Source organism: Amblyraja radiata, chromosome 31 (genome assembly GCF_010909765.2).
Source record: "Amblyraja radiata isolate CabotCenter1 chromosome 31, sAmbRad1.1.pri, whole genome shotgun sequence".
Lineage (NCBI taxonomy): Eukaryota > Metazoa > Chordata > Chondrichthyes > Rajiformes > Rajidae > Amblyraja > Amblyraja radiata.
Genome location: NC_045986.1, coordinates 16,573,736 through 16,592,532, shown reverse-complemented (window position 1 = coordinate 16,592,532; position 18,797 = coordinate 16,573,736). Strand labels below are relative to the sequence as shown.

Below are 18,797 nucleotides of genomic sequence, written 5' to 3'. Positions count from 1 at the left end.
CTCCCTGTCCTGCTGAGTTATTCCAGCATTTTGTGTCTACCTTCGATTTAAACCAGCATCTGCAGTTCTTTCCTATATATTATGATGGACTTGCCTTTCAATTGGGTTTTGCATTAATGTCTTATTTATTGAAGTCATTTTTCCCCACTCTTGTAGGTGTAATTTATGTGCAATTTATCTTTTTGCATATATCTGAGACTCTTGCTGCTACATGCAAGATTTTAATTGTACCTGTACCTCGACATGAGGTACTTATTAAATTTAAAATATATATTTATTATTATTGTGTTTACTATATATTATCTACATGTATTACAGACCAATTATGTTGCTACAAGTAATAATTTCATTGTTCTGTTGTTGACACATATGACAATTAAGCGCTCTTGACTAGAGGATGGGGAGGGAACAGAGCAACAGGAGTGTAGTAAGAAAGGTGTACGCGGAGGTGGAAAGAAAATGTGTGGGGGTGGCTGGGTTGATGAGAAGGAGGGGTAGATGAAAAGGACATGGACTGTTTAATTGAAATTGGAGGCATTCATTGGTGGGTACAGCAACATTGAAGTGGTGAAATTTTATGCAGGCTACCCAAATGTAATACAAGATGGTGTTCTACCAGTTTGCTTATGCCTTAACTCTGGCAGTAGAGGATGTCAAGGTCAGACAGGTCGGTGTACAGGAAGAGGAACTGAACTTTTGTGGTAGCAGTTGCCCAGTCTGCACTTGGAGTCATAATCATTTAGCATGGAAACAGGCCCATTGGCCAACTTGCTCACACAGACCAAGATGTCCCATCCACACTTATCCCATCTACCTGTGTTTTGGTCCATATCCTTCTAAACCACTCCTGTCCAAATGTCTTTGAAATGCTGTTATAGTACTTGTCTCACCTACTCACTATCCTCCCTCTGTGCCTCAGATTCCTTTAACATTTTCCCCTCTCTCCTTAAACGAATGTTCCCTGGTTCTTGATTCCCCTACTCTGTACATTCACCCTATCTATTCCCCTCATGATCTAATACCCCTCTATAAGATCATCCTTCATTGTCCCACGCTCCAAGGAATGTAGTCCTAGCCCACCCAATCTCTTCCTACAACTCGGGACCTCAAATTCTGCAAACATCCTCATCAAAAATATCCCGTTTGAGGGAACCACATTTAAGAGCAATGGGCGAGATTGGAGGAGGTGCATGTAAACTCCCAACAGGGAGAATGTTTCCCCTGGCTGAACAATCTAGAACCAGGATGACAGCAACAAAATAAAGAGTATTCCTTTGATCTGACGTGAGGAGAAATTTCTTCCGAGGGTGGCGAATCGCACTGCATGTGGAAAGTTGTTGTGGAAGCGAAGTCACCGATTGCATTCAAAGCTTAGATCAATAGATTACTACGTAACAAGAGTTTGATGAGATGTATGGGAAGTGCGGGGAGACTGTACTGAAGTAAATCACCTTCTTGGTGGATAATGGCGGCGGCGGCTCCTCCTCATTCTTACACAATGATGCCCAGCGGAGCACTTCCTCTGACTAATTTATCGCCTTTACCTGAAAGGCATCGTTCACGTCAGGCCTTTTCCAACTTTTCCGTTTCCGTAATATGCGCATTAAACTGATTTAACACTTTGCGCTCCTCTCAGTCCGCCCTAAGTGGTGTCGACATCACAAGAGTAAAGAAGGGTGATTGTGATTGACAGCTTCCCGGCCATCACGCAGCCAATCCCCAGACACGGACACGGCGGAAATGCACGGGTGAACCAATCGCAGAGGGTCTGGGCGGGACTTCCCGCACCGGCAGACTGACGGAAGGCGCGCGGATCGAGGAGACAGAAGATGGCGGCTAGTGGGATTTTGATCGGCGACAAGTTATACTCTAGTATTGCTCTCACCCTAGAAAACTGCCTGATTTCCGATGAAAAACTTTCTCTAACTGCTTCAATTACGGATGGATTGGATCGGGAGGTGGAAACCGACCTGCGAATCGTGGGATGCGAGTTAATCCAAGCCGCCGGCATTTTGCTGAAACTACCTCAGGTAGGCCGCAGCAGCAGGGCAGCGCCTCCAAACGCAGGCCGTGCCTGTTCGCAGACATTTCGCCAAAAGTGGTTGTGTTAGGATATAAATATGTCCAGGTCAGCACTAGTGAGGGGTAGGTTTGTTCCATTTAGCGCCTGTATCAAGGAGGGCTCGGAATCGGTGCCACATGCGAAGAAACTGGAATTACGGAATCGGTCGGGGTTGCGCTGGCAGATTGAAGGGTCACACGTTGTTGTACATTGGCGACATTTTCTATTGTCCACAAACGGCCCTCACTTGCAATGTGGGAATGATGGGTTAGTGGCGGAAGGGCGGTGAACAGGAAACCGGGTCAAGGCCGCTACTTGACGTAGATCTTCACTGCCTGGACAAAATACAACATCCATATCAATATTTATATCTATTGAGATTGTGAATTGGTTTCTAGAGTTAATTTGATTGTTTAGAATGTTTTAATGTGTTTATATGGATGGGAAATTATTTTCACTCGTTTCCACCAAAAATAACTTGGATCGTAGTTGAGGTTTTGACGATTCTCCTCTCGCTGAATCAATATTTCATATAATATGCATAATGGTAACGTCAACTCCATGTTCCACTTTATTTGTCGTTACCATTCGTCCTTTATCTAATATCTACTGTATTTACCTCTGCCTTTTTAAGAACAAAGAAGCTGGGTCTTCTACTCTAAATTAAAATCAAGAACAAAGCTGGATAGTGTAAATCTGAAATAAAACAGCCAGCAGGTCATGCAGCATCTGATCCAGAACCGTTCAACAGATTGCTGTGCCTATCTTATCAATTTGGGGGTTTTTTAAAGTGAAAATGACACTCCTCATATTTGAAAACATCGCCAATTTTTATCTGCAAATTTAAAAATCATACTTTTTTCATCAACATTCCAATCGTTAACATGTACACATGGATCCCAGTACAATTTTTTCCCATGGCATACTCCTGGTCATAGGATTCCAATTTCAAAACGTCCCACAAATATCACCTATCACTGTGTCTTTGTCATACATTAATTCCACAGAGATGTCTTGTTACGTGTAGAGAATATTAAGAGACTTTCTTATTGTGTGGGTCCAATGGAGGCTATGGCCGATAGTGATGGCAATTTTGATTTCCTGGAGGATATTATGAACTTACTGAGAGTTCCAAGATAACCCATTGGCTTTCAATTATTGGATTGCATGAAATTCAATATTGCAATGCCTTGTGGGTGGGTTTACATTTGATCCTATTTCAAGTTTAGTATTGTAACTAGTTTACTAGGATTTATACATTTCTTGGGAGGGGCGAAACATACACATTGGAATTGGAGTGAATTTTAAGTGTTCATTTATCGGGGATTTCCATCGACTTGAATAAATTATTCTAAATTAAATAAGCCGTAAATGTAATGTATCATTACAAGTTTTATTAAAGTAGAAGGCACACTGGATTTGTTAGATAATTACAATTTCTTTGATTTAGGTGGCAATGGCAACTGGGCAAGTTTTATTTCAGCGGTTCTTCTATTCAAAATCCTTTGTGAAACATCCCATGGAGGTAAGAATTATACAATTTTATATGTTATCGGGTTACAGAAAGATATTCAATCATAAATGCAAAGATACTTCCATGTAATGTGGCCATGTAAATTTTAAATGTTGTCTGGAGAAATATGAAGACGTACCTTATCTGACAGCCAATGTACTTTCTCAACAGCTAACTATCAGATAAACCTTTCTTGTGACAGAGAAGTGGAATAGACTATTTAAGATTGACAGGAATTTGAGTGTAATCTGTCATCTGACCATGTCCACTTTCCTTTTTGGAATTGTGTTAATTATTGGAATAATTACAAAGTAATTATAAGAGTATTTGTCTTGTAGGGGAAGTTTGCGTGATTTCTGAAATCCTGTAGTCCACTACTGGTCGATTACTTTTCCATGAGTTTAATCATGTTTGAAGTATGGTTCAGGTTTAAATCTGCATTATAATGTAAATTCCAATGGAGTCCCATCAGATATATCAAAACAACTTGCTGTTATCACTGCAATCTCTTCAGAACTTCTATGATTAAAGCGTGTATTTTTGATTTGAGAATGTAAAAAACTCATGTAGTCCTCCCCAAAAACGTCTCTGGAATTTCACACTGTATTTGCAGTGTAAATCTAGAAGCATCAGGAAATCCTGTGTTGGCAAATCCTGAAGTATCATTGGCTAGCAAAGGTGAAAGTTAAACATCCTATCGCTCTTTGAGGAGCATGTATGACCTTTGATTTTAATATAGGACATTAGCTACACAAAAACAGATTCTGTTAACCGTTTATCACTGTTAAAATGTGATAATTGATTGCCTTTGTAACAGATGCGGCTATTTACAAGTATATATAAATAACCTATTAGTGTAGCCCCTGGTTTCTGTTTGAAATCCATCTAATCGATGTTTGCAGCAGTTTAGCCATTGATCAAAGGCTTTCTTTAAAGTGTTTCAGCTAAAAAACAAAGGAATTTTTTTGATGAATTGGGTGGGAAAGGCAAACGTCCAGATACATGGCCTGGGAAAGAATTAGAAATTAGTCATGTGTAATTAAATATATAACTTGAAAGTTAATGCTTTCTCTTCCACCATAGATATTATCGATGGCTTGTGTTCATTTGGCCTCCAAAATCGAGGAAGATCCCAGGCGCATTCGAGACGTTATCAATGTGTTTCATCATTTAAGAAAACTCAGGGAGAAGAAGTAAGTTATGCACATTTATAAATTTGCAAGAATAAAAACAATTTAATACAAAAGGTGAGTTGCAGAAGAAGCTGCTAACTTCAGCAACCTTCTAATTGAAAACATTTGGGCACTAATTAAAATTGGAGAAAATGGCCTCATGAAATGTGCTGCTCTGCTAAGGTAAAACTCTTCAGTGATAAATTTGTTATTGAAATTGCATGAACATCCTAATCTGTTTTAACATTTTTGAAATGGGTGATTAATACTTTGGTTATTGAAGCCATTTTTTTCCAGCAGATAAATAACAGTAGTTATTTTCTTACAATGCCCAGGATTAGAGATGGAGGAATTGTCCTAAGCGACAACAATAAAGAGACTGGGCTTCTCACATCAAACGGATACAGGAATGAGGGTTTATTTAACTGAAACATAAACGTTCCTTCAGGACTAGACTGGTTAGATGTGGAATTAACGTTTCTTTTGGCTGGTGTATCTCTTGAGGTTCTACTATGTAAATAAGAGGATATTGATGTCAAGAAACCTCTTAGCTGGAAATTAATGAATTACTAGAATTTTCTATCCAAAAGAGAATCAGTGATTGAGTATGTTCAAGATGGATTGATATATTTATAGATATTAAGGGAATCAAGGTGGAGGTTCAATGCAGGAAAGTGGTGCTAAAGTAAGAGATACGTCAAGATCATATGGCAGGATAGAGCTGGAATGAAGGGCAAATTCCAACTTCGTTGTTCTACTTAATTGCATACGCATCATTTATGGATAGATTTGAGTTATACTTGTTAGAATGCCTGATAACTTTAATAGTAAACCAAGTTTCTGGACTGAACTGACATATTTTGACATGATAGGCATGTCATTGAAATTAATATGACTGTCTGAAGTAATTTCTTAAAGTACTTCTTGAAGAAACTGATGCAAGTATTACAGGGGCTCAAAAATGTATTAAGATTTAAGGTTCACTAGTTGAATGTGTCCCAAAATTAAACGTCTTGTTTATTTATATGGTCATGCAAGAATAATTATAGCTAATGTTTACAGTTTGAGCACAGGACCAGTATTTATTTAAGCTGATGTTTTTCTGTTTTGTTAAAGACCTCCTGTGCCACTTCTTTTGGATCAGAGTTATGTCAACCTAAAGAACCAAGTCATCAAGGCAGAAAGACGAGTGCTAAAGGAGCTGGGATTCTGTGTTCATGTCAAGCATCCACATAAGGTCTGTTGAGTTAATCTGCTATTTGAGATGATTGAAATGGTTAACAAATTCAGCTTACTCCAGCATTAATTTGGATATAAAAGTTGATCTGTTACCTGTTCTTTCTTTAATCAACATCAAGCCATCAAAGAGATGGACATAATTTATTTTCAACTCTTTGGCCTCTCTTGAGTGTGTAGATTTTCATAAATAGTTGAAGTCCAGAGGATAATCAAGCCCAAATTTTACTGCAATATTTTCCATGCCATTTGCACTTTCTATTAGGATGTCAGAAATTCTCTCGTTTATTTTCTCTGGCTATATCCCTTCAAAGGGAAAACAGCAAATTTGTTTAAACACAATATACTACAGTGGTAATAATGAGGTACTGAAGATTGATAGTCTTGGTAGTTCTAGTTTGCCCTTTGACACATCGGGTTACATCTTCTGATAAAACGGACTCTTGCGAGTTTCAAATGTTCTTAAACATGCCTGGATGGTGAATGTAATTAAAGTCTTGATTAAAAAAAATAAAATGCTAATCACAGAAATCTGAAATTAAAACGTAATGCACAACATTCAACAGGTCAGGCAGCAGTGGAAAAGGGAATATAAGAAATAGATGTGGAAATCGGCCCTTGTATCTCTCTACCACTTAATAAAGTTGTAGTTGATCTTCCATCTTGGTGCTTTCCTGCATCAACATATCCTATTATTCCATTAGTTTCTATAATTAAGCCACCTTGGAGAGAATTCCAGGAAGATTTATTACCCTGTTGGTAAATTGGTTTATCTCTACCCTGGATGGCTACCCCCTTTCATTGAGATTGTGGCTCTTGCATATAATATAGATTTTGAATTAAATGGCCCTTGTTTTTAATTGGAATTCATTACCTCCTTTTGCTGGGTCAGATAATGGTAATCACTGCAAAGATTTTAGGGGCTGGGTTGAAATATGTATTCTAAATCAATGGCCAGATTTGAGCAATGATATTGAAATGGACTAAAAATCACAAGATTTGGACATGCTTTTATAAATGTTGCAGTGAAAAATTTAAGACTTGGTTAACTTGTTTAATTTTGGGCTAGCCATTTTGTTGCATCTTTTCGTGTAATGCCCCTGTCCCACTTAGGAAACCTGAACGGAAACCTCTGGTGATCTTGCACCCCACCCAAGGTTTGCTTGGGGTTCCCGGAGGTTTTGGTCACTCTCCCTAATGGTTGAAAGTGGTTTCCGCGTAGTCGAGGCTTCTATGTTCCTGCAATTATTTCAACAAAATCAAAACCGGCCTCGACTAAAAATAGGTTGCCGTTTGGTCGAAGCCAGTGGAGTGGGGTCACTATTTACTTACAGGCAGTCGAAGGCAATCTCCTTCGCTGACCGGCCATTTTGATTGGCTCATTGGAGTTTTCAGCAACGATCCTATAGGATCTTTGGTTTTCAGGACCTAGAAGATCTGCCGGAAGGTAAAATGCCAGCTAACTTTATTAAACTTCTTAAAACTGTCTCCACTCCTTCTCCCACCTCTTCTTTCCCCTTCTCTCCCGCGCTCTCTAAAGGACTTACCGTGCTCTGTGGCAGCCGTTTAACTTCCTCTTCATCGCACAGACAGCGCTCCTCTGCTGTCCCTGGCCCCCACCTTCGCGATGTGTGTGTGTGTGCGCAGTCGGTAGCAAAGATCCTGTGGGATCTTTGGTCAGTAGATGCAGCTCACGCTTTCCAGGCGAGTGACCAAAACCTCTGGCGACTCATGGAAACCTTGGGTGGGGCGCATGGACACCAGAGGTTTCCTAAGTGGGACAGGGGCATAAGGCTTGTTCCATTCCAGAAACACATTCTACGAAGCCAAATACATCCGCATTAGAAGCGGAAATGCCAATGTATTGGTTACCAGAAGCGCCAAATAATATGCATATGGAAATCTACATGTTTATGTTGGGGTTTTTTGAGTTTTGCTGGATGTCAAAACAATTAAATGCAACATCGGAAATGAAAAGCAATTACTAACATTGGAATGTCAATGGATGTGCCACCTGGATCAGAATATAATCTTACTGTTCTCCATTCCCATCCATTACTTGTACATATCTACTTGCTAGATAAGTGGGGCTCCACTGCAGAAATGCTGTGGCATGCTTATTACTCAATATTTATGAAAAAGTACAGATTTTGATGTGAGCATTTAAATGCAAACTGAACCATAAGTGGTTTATCGTGATAGGCACAGACGTGGTGATGTACAAGCACCATGAAGATTTTGCTTACAAGAGTATCAAAGACATAGGCAGCACACACAAATTGAACAAATTCTGCAAAGATAGTGAAAAGAACAAACACTAGCACAAAACATAATTAGAAGGCAAGTCCACGGAAGAGCAAGAGGCGATCCACAGTGTTCAATTGCTGAGGTGGATTAGGATTGTGCAAGTAGGTTCAAGAACCTGATGGTTGTAGGAAAGTACCTGTTCCTGAACCTGATGGTGGAGCACTTTAGGTTTCAGTATCTCTTGCCCTGACTGAGCAGTGAGAATGACTGGATGGTGATGAGAGATAATGCCTTCATGAGCTATTGTCTCCATGTAGATGTTATTAATGGTGGACCAGATGGAGACTAGGACTCTGCAGCATATTGTTTTCTGTGTGATGACTTGTTGTACCTGGCAATGATGCAACCAGTCAGAATTATTTTTACGGTACACCTGTTTCATCAATGCATGGAGGGAGAAAACATGTCTGCTGTTATCTGTCCATGAGGTATTATTTATCCAGGCTAGCAAACTTGCATTCCAAAAGATTTTACTAAATAGAACACAGCAGATGACGAAGACTGACTGTCTGGATGACTGAATATAAGAGGCTGAAAATCTCAAAGTTCACTGTCTACTCATTTTATTAACCTTTCTGCAATGTGAAAATTGCTTTACTTCCCAGCAGTTCTGAGGGAAATTACTGAAGTACAAGCAAATACATGTGAGGAAGAAGGACTTGACTCAACTTGAATTTAACTCTACTGACATCAACACAAAAATCCCATGGTTGTTTAGTAATTGATTAAATGAACTTTATTTCCCCAGGACAGCTTTTGGTCACTATTTTTCCTCTTTCAATTCAAATGAGGAAAGCTGAGGTAAATATTCAAGACTATGGCTGGAACTCGTTAAGATTGAGAATTCAGTGTTTTGCTGCCAGAGTTATGGTCCATTGTAGTGGACCAGAGCTACTGTGTGCTAACAAAAAGTGTAGTTTATTTTTGATGTATTATTTACCTGAAAAATCTGTACGGCTCATGCGAGAGATATATTGGGTTGTTTAAAACCACAGTGTTAATGACTGACTGAGGTTCAGTTGTAACTCTGTAACCTGTATCTTCCAGATTATCGTAATGTACCTTCAGGTGTTAGAATGTGAACGTAACCGGCCTCTGGTCCAGACTGCATGGTAAGTTTATCTTCTGTTTTTATAAGATAACCAGCGAAGACAGTGGCAGAAATATGTATCCATGTTTCTCTCTTCTCCCTCCCAGCACTTCACCGTGCACCATTTCCTAGTTCAGAGGTTTCCAAACCCCACTTCAGACATTTGATTTTGCTGCCTAACACCTTCCTGCCCACATTCTCCATTATGGTAAAACATATCATTTGTTTTTTATTTGTGCAGTCCCCAAGTTTGGAAAACCTATGAAGCTTATGGGAGGTTGCAACCTTTAACAGGATGCAAGAGAGTACTTGGGGTGGCTGCTCCAAATTTATGAATGTATAAAATGAAAATCTTTTGGGTGGAGAGGCACTTTTATCTTTCTGATAGCCTCATGACATGAGGCCAAGGTCAGAAGGTTACCATGTGGGAAACATGGCAAACAAATTAAGCCTTATTTCTGCCCAGGAATATTATGCTATTACACCCTGTAATGACATCTATTCATTGGCATTAATTCCAAAAATCAGACGAATACTGTGCTTTGTTCACTTTTATAGGTGGGAATGATGTGATTTATTGAATTGTTGTCAAATATAGTGTCTAATTTATGTAAAAATCAAAATTGGATAATGTTTCATATTTCTGCTTACTCGTCTTTTTTGGCTGGTGTAGCATTTGCTTAATCGAGAACCCATTTTAACTTCTCTTTTTTTCTACTCTTTCGATCAAAGGGTAGACCCTGATGGTAAGTGACTAAGACTTCTGAACTGCCCTCCAAGCACTTTGATGCCAGGATGGCCCTAACTGGCTGCCACTTTGAACCAATCCATTGCAGGTTCTTCTCCAAGAAGGCTGACTGTCTAGTGAGAGGTGGTATATAGTAACTGGCCAACTGCTTCTTGTGTTAAACAAATATTTCTTTAATTAATGGAAATTTAAAATACGTATTTTATAAATATTATTAAATTTTAAAATAATAATTTTGTATCTGTAATTTTAATGTGTACATGTCATTTGATTAGAAGAAAGTGTAACTTATTAATTGCTGTAACAGAAGAAAACCTAATCAAAGACTGTTGATGAGACTGTTGAAACTCTTCTGACTGTTGTGCAGCAACTGTGATATCTTGCAGCTTCTCGATTTCTGATTTGGCTGAATCTTGATTACTGGAACTGTCAAGAAGAATGATTCTCTGCCATTATTCCTGAAGAAGCCTGGGGAGAATTGAACGTGCTGCCACGAGTATTTGGATCAAATGTGACAATTACTAACGAGCACATCCGTGATAATCTGATTATGTGGCCCATAAAATGGGATAAGGACTACTACCAAGTGTACAAAAAAATTGGTCATGTCAATCTTTATTCTGTACAGATGTGAGAAGATGACTGGAATATTGTGACAAGAACAATGCCAGTGCATGGAAAGTTATTTATTTTGTAGATTACATGCATTGTGATCAAGGAGACCAACTATTTCAAGGTTTTCATTAAATGTGGTTATTTTAAGTATGTCTTAATTTTACATTGCATGTCTTGAGTTGTATTGGTTTATCACATGAGAGCAGGCCAGTGTCAGCTCCGAGGTTAAAATGGGTTCTCTGCAGTTTACTTTTATTTTGTGTTCATTACCATACAGGGCTCAAAATGCTTTATGTAATATCTGTTGATAATTGTTAGATTACTTATTCAATCTGATTACAGAAAAATAAACTTCTGATCATACTTTTTAACTAAGAGTTTACAGCAAAAAGTAATTGTGGGATTTTAGTAAAAAAAAATGTGATCATTTACAAATAATGCATTGCAAGCAGCAACCTGGTCTCCAGTGTCTAATGGTATTGGAAACCTGGCATTTGATTTACAATGTTATAGGCAATTCAGGAAATCAGTTTGAACACCTGTGGAAATTATTTGGATTCCAGAGAATTTTGGAACAAATTTTTCAGTATGATATATGTATGATATTTTTCAGTATGATTTAAAATAGCTCAGTAAATGTTCAATTCACTGTATAATATTGATAAATCTATTTCATATCTGCTTAATCTAAAGATTAACTAGTGTGTTGGAACTGTAAAGGGTTGGATCCGTATGTCCCAGAGTAGTTTAATTTGTATTTTAAGAATCTGCCAAGTACACAGATATTATTTGCTTACACCATAAAACTCCTAGAGGATACAGATATTGTACGGGTATTTTGTCTGAATGAGCAAATATTATGTCAATCTGCATCTTTGAAAAGCATTGGTCATCCCCAGATTTTTTAGTTAATCAACGTTATTGGTTGAGTTAAAACAGTAGCAGAAAATTGAGCATTTTGAACCCTGTTTGGCTCTTTAATTTTCGATTTAAACCAGTTATTCTGAGAAATTAGTAGTATATTGGGTGGGCTGCCGCAACGTTTTTATTATCTATTTCAGGAATTATATGAATGACAGTCTGCGGACAGATGTGTTTGTCCGGTACCATCCAGAGACCATTGCCTGTGCCTGTATCTACTTGTCTGCTAGGGCACTTGAGGTTGGTGAACATTTGCTTTTTCTTGCAAACGTAGACCATTCTCGCATATGTTTTTGCAGATGCAGCATCTGCTGATAGTCCAGTATTGCAGACATTATTTGTGAGTCAGGCTGATGGAAAAATCACCATCCAGTTGCTGGTTAGAAACCGTGACTCCATAAAAAAGACCCTTTCACTTCACTGCAGCCTTGAAACAATAGTATAATCTGGAAAAGACAAGGACTCATAAATGCTGCAGGGTCCTTCCCGTTTCTGTGGCTCACTGATTCTCTGGCTGGTGCTACATGCCTTCAGAGGAATTGATACTGGTTTAAAGGCATTTTTTAAATATGTGATCACATTGCTTAGTTATGAGTCATTGTGGATTTAATCGTGGAAAACCTAGAATTGATTTTGCCAATGTTAATGCAAAGGAAAAACAAATGAAGCAGCATTTCATACAAAAAATCTGACTGCTCTGTCCGGAAGTATGAAGATGTGCTGTTTAGTTATAATGATTATTTTCAGTTGCACTAAGAATAGTAAATTCTGCTAAGTTAATGTAATGGCTATGTAATTTAGCTCAACTCTTTTTCAGATCCCACTTCCAAATCGTCCCCATTGGTTTTTATTATTTGGGACCAGTGAAGAAGAAATGAGGGAGATCTGTGTTAAAATCTTAAAGCTCTACACCAGGAAAAAGGTATGGACCTTTTGGGTGTAAATTGGTTGGATAGCTTAAACTAGTTTGTCTATCATTGAAATTAAATCCAATGAAACTTGTTGCTAAATTTGGATGTTGATTATACTTGTAGGCAAACTTGGACTTCCTTGACAGTGAAGTTGAAAAGCGGAAAGTGGCTCTTCAAGAAGCAAAAGCAAAAGCTAAGGGCCTTTTGCCAGATGGTACCCCTGCTTTAGAGGCCCCACCTGGCTTCTCTCCATCTTCAAAGCCAGGTCTGAACTTTCATGGAAAACTAAAACTAACTTCAATTATTTTTTATTTAAACTCCACCTAATCATGTTTTTAGTATTTGAAAATTACTTCAAACTTTTTGTGCTAACATATAGTATTCCAATAGTCTTGATAACTAATCAGAATATCTACAGTGCACTAAAAACAACTGAATAACATCTTAAACAAAAACAAAATAACTTTCCAAAGAACAAATTCACCTTTTATCCTATAACTGCAAATTTGTATTCCCCATTGAATCCTGGTGCATGATCTGAGACGTCCTGGTTCTTGCTTTCCATCTGCTTCTACTCTGGTACAAGTACTGGAATCTCAGCAAGAAATTATGGAGTTACTTCTGTTTAAATGGTTGCCAATGAGTCTGTTCTGAACTGTTGGCTTTTACTGCCATATCCTCAGAATCCTGGACGCTTTAAGGCAGGTATAGGCTTAGAAAGAGAGCGCTGAATAGGACCTTCAGTTCACTGCATCGACCAGTGATCCCCGTTAACTAATTCTGAGCACTAGACACTCACACACTAGAGATAATTTACAGAAGCTAATTAACCTACAAACCTGTACGTCTTTTGAATGTGGCAGGAAACCATAGCACCCAGAGGAAACCCACAACGTCACAGGGAGAGTACAAACTCTACAGACAGCACGCGTAATCAGGATCAAACCTGGGTCTCTGTTGCTGTAAGGCAGCAAATCTACTGTTGCGATACTGCCACCCTTGAGAGAAGGGGATTTTCAGTTTTACCTTGCTGTGGAATATAAGAGTTAAATTTCTGGTGAGACCAGTGGATTTAACATCTTTCATTCCATTACTTAGTTTAACTGTAATTTCTTTGAACTGCTCGTTTATCTGTGGCCTTACGACATCCACTATTTTGGGGAAGTTATTTGTTTTGCCTTCTGTGGGGACAAGCAGAAAATTTATTTCGTTTATCTGCTTTTTATCCCCAATATGATTTCTGTGTCACTTTTTGTGGGGTTCCCAAGATGTATTTGTTAAAGTTACTGGTTATACAAAGATAGAAAGTAGTGAGGAGGACATGGATGTTACAAAAAATAAAGTCAGTTGAGTAAGCAAAGATTTGGCGAATAGAGTATAATGTTGGATAAATAAAGTATCTTACCTAAATGGTAAGAGATTGTAGGGGGTCTGGGTTGTATATGCATTGTTCATAAACGGCTCTTTTGTAGTATAGCAAATAATTTGGGAATCCAACAAAATTGTGTTTGTTGCCAGGGAATGGGAAGCAAAAGTAGGAAGACTATGCTTGTTATATAGGGCTTTGGCGAAGCCACATCTGGAGAAACATGTATGATATTGGTCATCTTATTTGAGGAAGGATGCAAGTGTGTTGGAAGCGGGCTGGAGAACGTTTAGTAGACTGTTACGTGGAATAAGTGGGTTATTTTAGAACGAGAGGTTGGACAGGCTGGTTTACAGTGCCCTCCATAATGTTTGGGACAAAGACCCATCATATATTTATTTCCCTCTGAACTCCACAATTTGAGATTAAAATCACATGTGGTTAAAGTGCACAGTGTCAGATTTTATTAAACGGTATTTTTATACATTTTGGTTTCACCATGTAGAAATTACAGCTGTGTTTATACATAGTCTCCCCTTCTCCCCCCACCCCCCCATTTCAGGGCAGCATAATGTTTGGAACACAGCAATGTCATGTTAATGAAAGTAGTCATGTTCAGTATTTTGTTGCATATCCTTTGCATGCAATGACTGTTTGAGGTCAGAGATTCATGGACTCACCAGTTGCTGGGTGTCTTCTCTGGTGAGAAATAAATAAAATGTAGAGGCAGATAAATAAATGATGGGTCTTTGTCCCAAACATTATGGAGGGCACTGTTTATCCGTCGGAGTTGAGCCGTTAGAGGGCCCTTGACTGAAGCAAAGCAGACCCTGAGTGATCTGATTGAAGAGGTTGTTTCCTCTTGTAGAGAGAATAAAGAAATAAAATCACTGTTTAAAAATAAAGAGTTACTCATTTGAGAGATTAGGCAGAATTTTTCTTCAGTGTTGGTGAAATGTTCTTGCATTGGGAGTGGTACATGGAAGGTTCATTAAGAGATGATGGGTTGACTAATCTGGAATGAATGTGAAATTTCGTCCTTTTTTAAGAGTTCTGAAGAATAAAACAAGTAATCACATTGAAAAGCACAAGATGTTAATGGGTCAACTGAAAATCTCAAAGCTAATGGACCTTTGTTTGCGATGTTTATTAAAGGTTCTGGAGCCAACATGAGTTAATGAAGTTAGAATGATATCATGATCCAATTTAATGACAGAATAAGATTGAGGGGCTTAATATTATTTCCCTGTTCTATTTTGATTCATTTCCTAATCCATTATTTTCAGATTCTCCAAAGGATGGTAAATTTGAAAAACCTTCACCACTGTCCATTCAAGCAATGAAGAATGCTCGAAGAAAACTGGATGAGGAAGAAAAATGGCCCCGATCTACTAGTCCGTTAAATGGGTGAGCAAGATCCTCTTCAATGAAGTTTGTTAAAGTTATTAATGACTTTATGGACAGTAATAAATTCAGTAACAACCTAAAATTATATCTTCAAATTACTTCTTGTACAAATATCGTAGCTTTCCCAAAAATTCATTAACGACAGCAGTTTGTCAATAGACTTTCAAATAAAATCTTTCTTGTTATGTGTGCAACTCCTGCATTACAGAGGTATTTTTTTGGGTTTCTAGTGTTCAAAAAGGGAAAAACAGCCGAAGTCGAAGCAGAAGCAAAGATCGTAGTTATTCGCGATCTCGCTCCAGGTCGCATTCCCCGAGGAGGCGGTGAGTTCAAAACTTGAAATGTCAGTACTTTGCTAGTTTTCTGTCATATAATTCTCTTGATTGTCTCTTAGGACATTTGAATAAGCAAAATGTAAAAAGTCAAGTCCGTGTGACTGTGGGTCCCATCTGCGTTCTGTCATACTGTAATCTGCTCACAATAGAAAAGCAATCACATGAGATTTATCATTTCAATGAATTGTAGGAAATGTCATAATTTTAAAGGTACACCTGGCCTTGGAATTGAACAGGTTTCTTATTTCTCCCATTCCTCTCCTTGCATTCATAAATTTACTTTTAAAGCAATATTGCTTGTGCAATAGCAATAAGAAATGGTTTAAATCCTACGTGGAGAATCCAATTGGATAAAGTCAATAATTTTGACATGAATACAGTGGATTAAACATGGACCAGGGGTTTGACTTTGAATATAAAATTCCTGCTTCTGTTTATAAAGATTTGCTATTCTTGCTTTTGCTATTTAACATTTTAATTATTTTTATGAGACTTGGTTAAATATATTTAACAAAGTTTTAGATCTTAGCACAAACTTGGGCATGCTGCAGCTTTTCAATTTTTGAAACTTTGATCAATTTCCATGCTGGTGGAACTGCTATTTATGTATTCAGACCTATGCTTCCTTATGCTACACAAAATGCTATTACCTATTATGTGTTGTATGTGAATTTTAGCTGCTGCTGCTGTTTGTTAATCAGAAATCGTTTTGAATGATTTCCCCAATAACGCTAAAGTGGCCATGTATTTTTGAAGTCTGGTTAATCTGACCATGAGACAAAGCATGAGATTCTGGCACAGATGAACATAGTTTGTGGGGCTGTCTTCACAACAGCCTGTTGCAAACTGATTACCAAAGTGCTGGTGTTCATAGCATCCTCTGGACATGTTGAAACAACAGGAAATTACATTTTGAGAGCAGGAATTCTCTCGTTTTCTGGGCATTAAGTAGGCATTCATAAGTAGGCATTCATGAAGGACATCTCTGCTCAAAGCCAAACCTGAGCTTGTGTGCAAACTGCTGGAGTTAAATTTTGCCAACCTCCCTCCTCCTCTAAGACCAATTTGTTGGTATGTTTTAGAATGTAAATCCCCTCCATAGGAGATTTGGAAATACTATAGGACTGTAAGAGATTGCAACCTCCCGGTAAATTTAAAACATTGAGCAAACGTTCAGGCTTCAGGAGTAAGCATTAACATGGTTAGATGAACTGGTTGGTTTGTGCTACTGTTACACACAATATTACCGGTCCTCTGATATGTTACTAACTGCTATTGACTTCACTGGACCACTAAGATGAGGGCATTTGCTCTTGAACGCATTCATTTATATTTTTACATTAATATTAATGAGGATAAACTATTAATTTATTTAAACAAGTGTCCTTTGTCTGCAGAAGAACGAGAAGTCGCTCAGGATCTAACAGCTCTCAATCCCACAGCCATTCAAGAAGTCGCAGTGATTCCCCTCCACAACGACACAAACGAAACTCTCCTTACATTGGCAGACAAAAAGCAAAGGAATATGATGATATACGAGAATACAAATATAATTCCCACAAACGCAGGCGATCACACAGCAGGAGCTTCAGTAAAAGTTTGTCAAGATCCAGAAGCAGATCCAGAGAGCGTTTGGATTTTCCTCGGAAGCACAAAGAAAGTCGAAGTCACCATAGAGAACGAAGGCATGATCCATCTCGATCTTATGAAAGATCCGCAAAACATCACAACAGTCACTCTAGTCATACTAGACACAGACGGTGATGGACTCGGCCTGCATCTTTGTTGTTGGCATTGCCTTGTATTACTCCAGGATTTATACATAATCTCTAAACTGTTAGAGATTTAAATAGGTTCTTTTCTGTAAATTGCACTGCTAATTTTGTAGTTTTCTGAAGGCAGATGCAGTGGCTCCTGCTGACAATAGTGTCTCGCCTAGAGCTGATCACTTTCATATTCAATTTTCTGAAACTTTGGTGATGTACAGGTTTACAGTCTTGTGTTATTTCAGGGTTTATTTATTTTTAATTTGCCAGTGTTAAATGTGATTTCAAATTTGCTTTCTGATTGTATATAAGGTCATAAACATGTATGTGCATGTTTCTGTGTTGGGGCAAGAGCAAGAGAGAGAGTGAGAGTGTCCTTTGTGTTTCTTTCAGTTCATTGCACATTTTTGGCACTTTTAAAGGTGTGCCCAGTCAGGTGCCAATTTCATATAAAAAATAATTTTAAATCCCTTTTAAATGTGTAATTACTTACCATCTGTTATCTTATACTCAGTCCCAGCTATAATACTTGGATTGCTGTTATATTTTTAAGGATTCATGGCTACTTCTCATTGCTGCTGCATATATACATTTTTTAAAGAAAGTAGCCATGCTCTTTGCAGTTATGTAAAATACCATAATATTTTTATTTGGGAAATAATGTACCTGAGTGGTTATTTGTTTTTTGTAAAGAGATTTTCTTTTTTTTGAGGGGATTGGTTATTCACCACTGATAATTGTCTATTCAAGTGTATATGTTCTGTTCTATTAATAGAATAAATTGCTTAACCAGGAGATACTGTACATAGGCCTTTTAATGTAGTGCAGTGAACATACATGTGCCTTGAATATGTACGTTTTATGAACTACAACTGGGATTTGAATATGCATATACTGTAAATAAATTTTTTAACAAACAAATCGCCAGTGAAATGAAATTATACCAATTGATGCTCACCACCATTACCAGCTCAAACTATTACTTCAGCATGGAAATGGGGTTTACTTGAAGTGCGCAACCAATCCTGCTCACTAAATAATTAGGCAAATGACCGCATGCTTGTTGCCGAAAAGGTTGGAGAGATTCAATGTTTTCTTGTCATGTTTCTTTAATTTAATATTTAATATTTGTACGCTACCATCTGGCAAAGTCTGAATAGGATGCAGTTTTTTAGTCCAGAAGCACGATCCATTGTTTTCCTTACAATTAGGATTGAGTATTTAATTAGAAATAACACGGCTGGTAGAGCAGCTGCTTCAGCGCCACAGATCTGTGTTCGATCCTAACTGTAGGTGCTGTCTGTGGAGTTTGCACATTCTCCCTGTGACTGGATTTAATCTGCATGCT

General features: G+C 38.1%; 1 protein-coding gene across 5 annotated transcripts; it reads left to right on the top strand.

The window, feature by feature from the left end:
* Positions 1 to 1,726: 1,726 nt before the first annotated feature.
* LOC116990354 (cyclin-L2-like) lies at positions 1,727 to 18,370 on the top strand. Of its 5 annotated transcripts, none has more exons than XM_033047931.1 (11): positions 1,727 to 2,030; positions 3,513 to 3,587; positions 4,659 to 4,768; positions 5,864 to 5,984; positions 9,338 to 9,402; positions 10,113 to 11,904; positions 12,482 to 12,586; positions 12,699 to 12,840; positions 15,228 to 15,348; positions 15,579 to 15,671; positions 17,081 to 18,370. In XM_033047931.1, the coding sequence occupies exons 6-11, from the start codon at positions 11,812 to 11,814 to the stop codon at positions 17,445 to 17,447; spliced, it is 921 nt and encodes a 306-aa protein (XP_032903822.1). In that variant the 5' UTR covers positions 1,727 to 2,030; positions 3,513 to 3,587; positions 4,659 to 4,768; positions 5,864 to 5,984; positions 9,338 to 9,402; positions 10,113 to 11,811; the 3' UTR covers positions 17,448 to 18,370. The 5 variants fall into 5 exon arrangements, with proteins under 5 accessions (XP_032903822.1, XP_032903821.1, XP_032903820.1 ...); XM_033047930.1 differs by having other exon boundaries at positions 1,777 to 2,030; positions 11,805 to 11,904; positions 15,579 to 15,691; positions 17,081 to 17,217; XM_033047929.1 differs by having other exon boundaries at positions 1,778 to 2,030; positions 11,805 to 11,904.
* Positions 18,371 to 18,797: the final 427 nt, after the last annotated feature.

Coding starts and splice junctions, on each gene's coding strand:
- LOC116990354 (XM_033047929.1), top strand. CDS start 1,830: ATGGCGGCTAGTGGGATTTTGATCGGCGACAAGTTATACTCTAGTATT. Junction 5,985..9,337: donor ATGTCAAGCATCCACATAAG/GTCTGTTGAGTT, acceptor TGTATCTTCCAG/ATTATCGTAATGTACCTTCA. Junction 12,841..15,227: donor CTCTCCATCTTCAAAGCCAG/GTCTGAACTTTC, acceptor CATTATTTTCAG/ATTCTCCAAAGGATGGTAAA.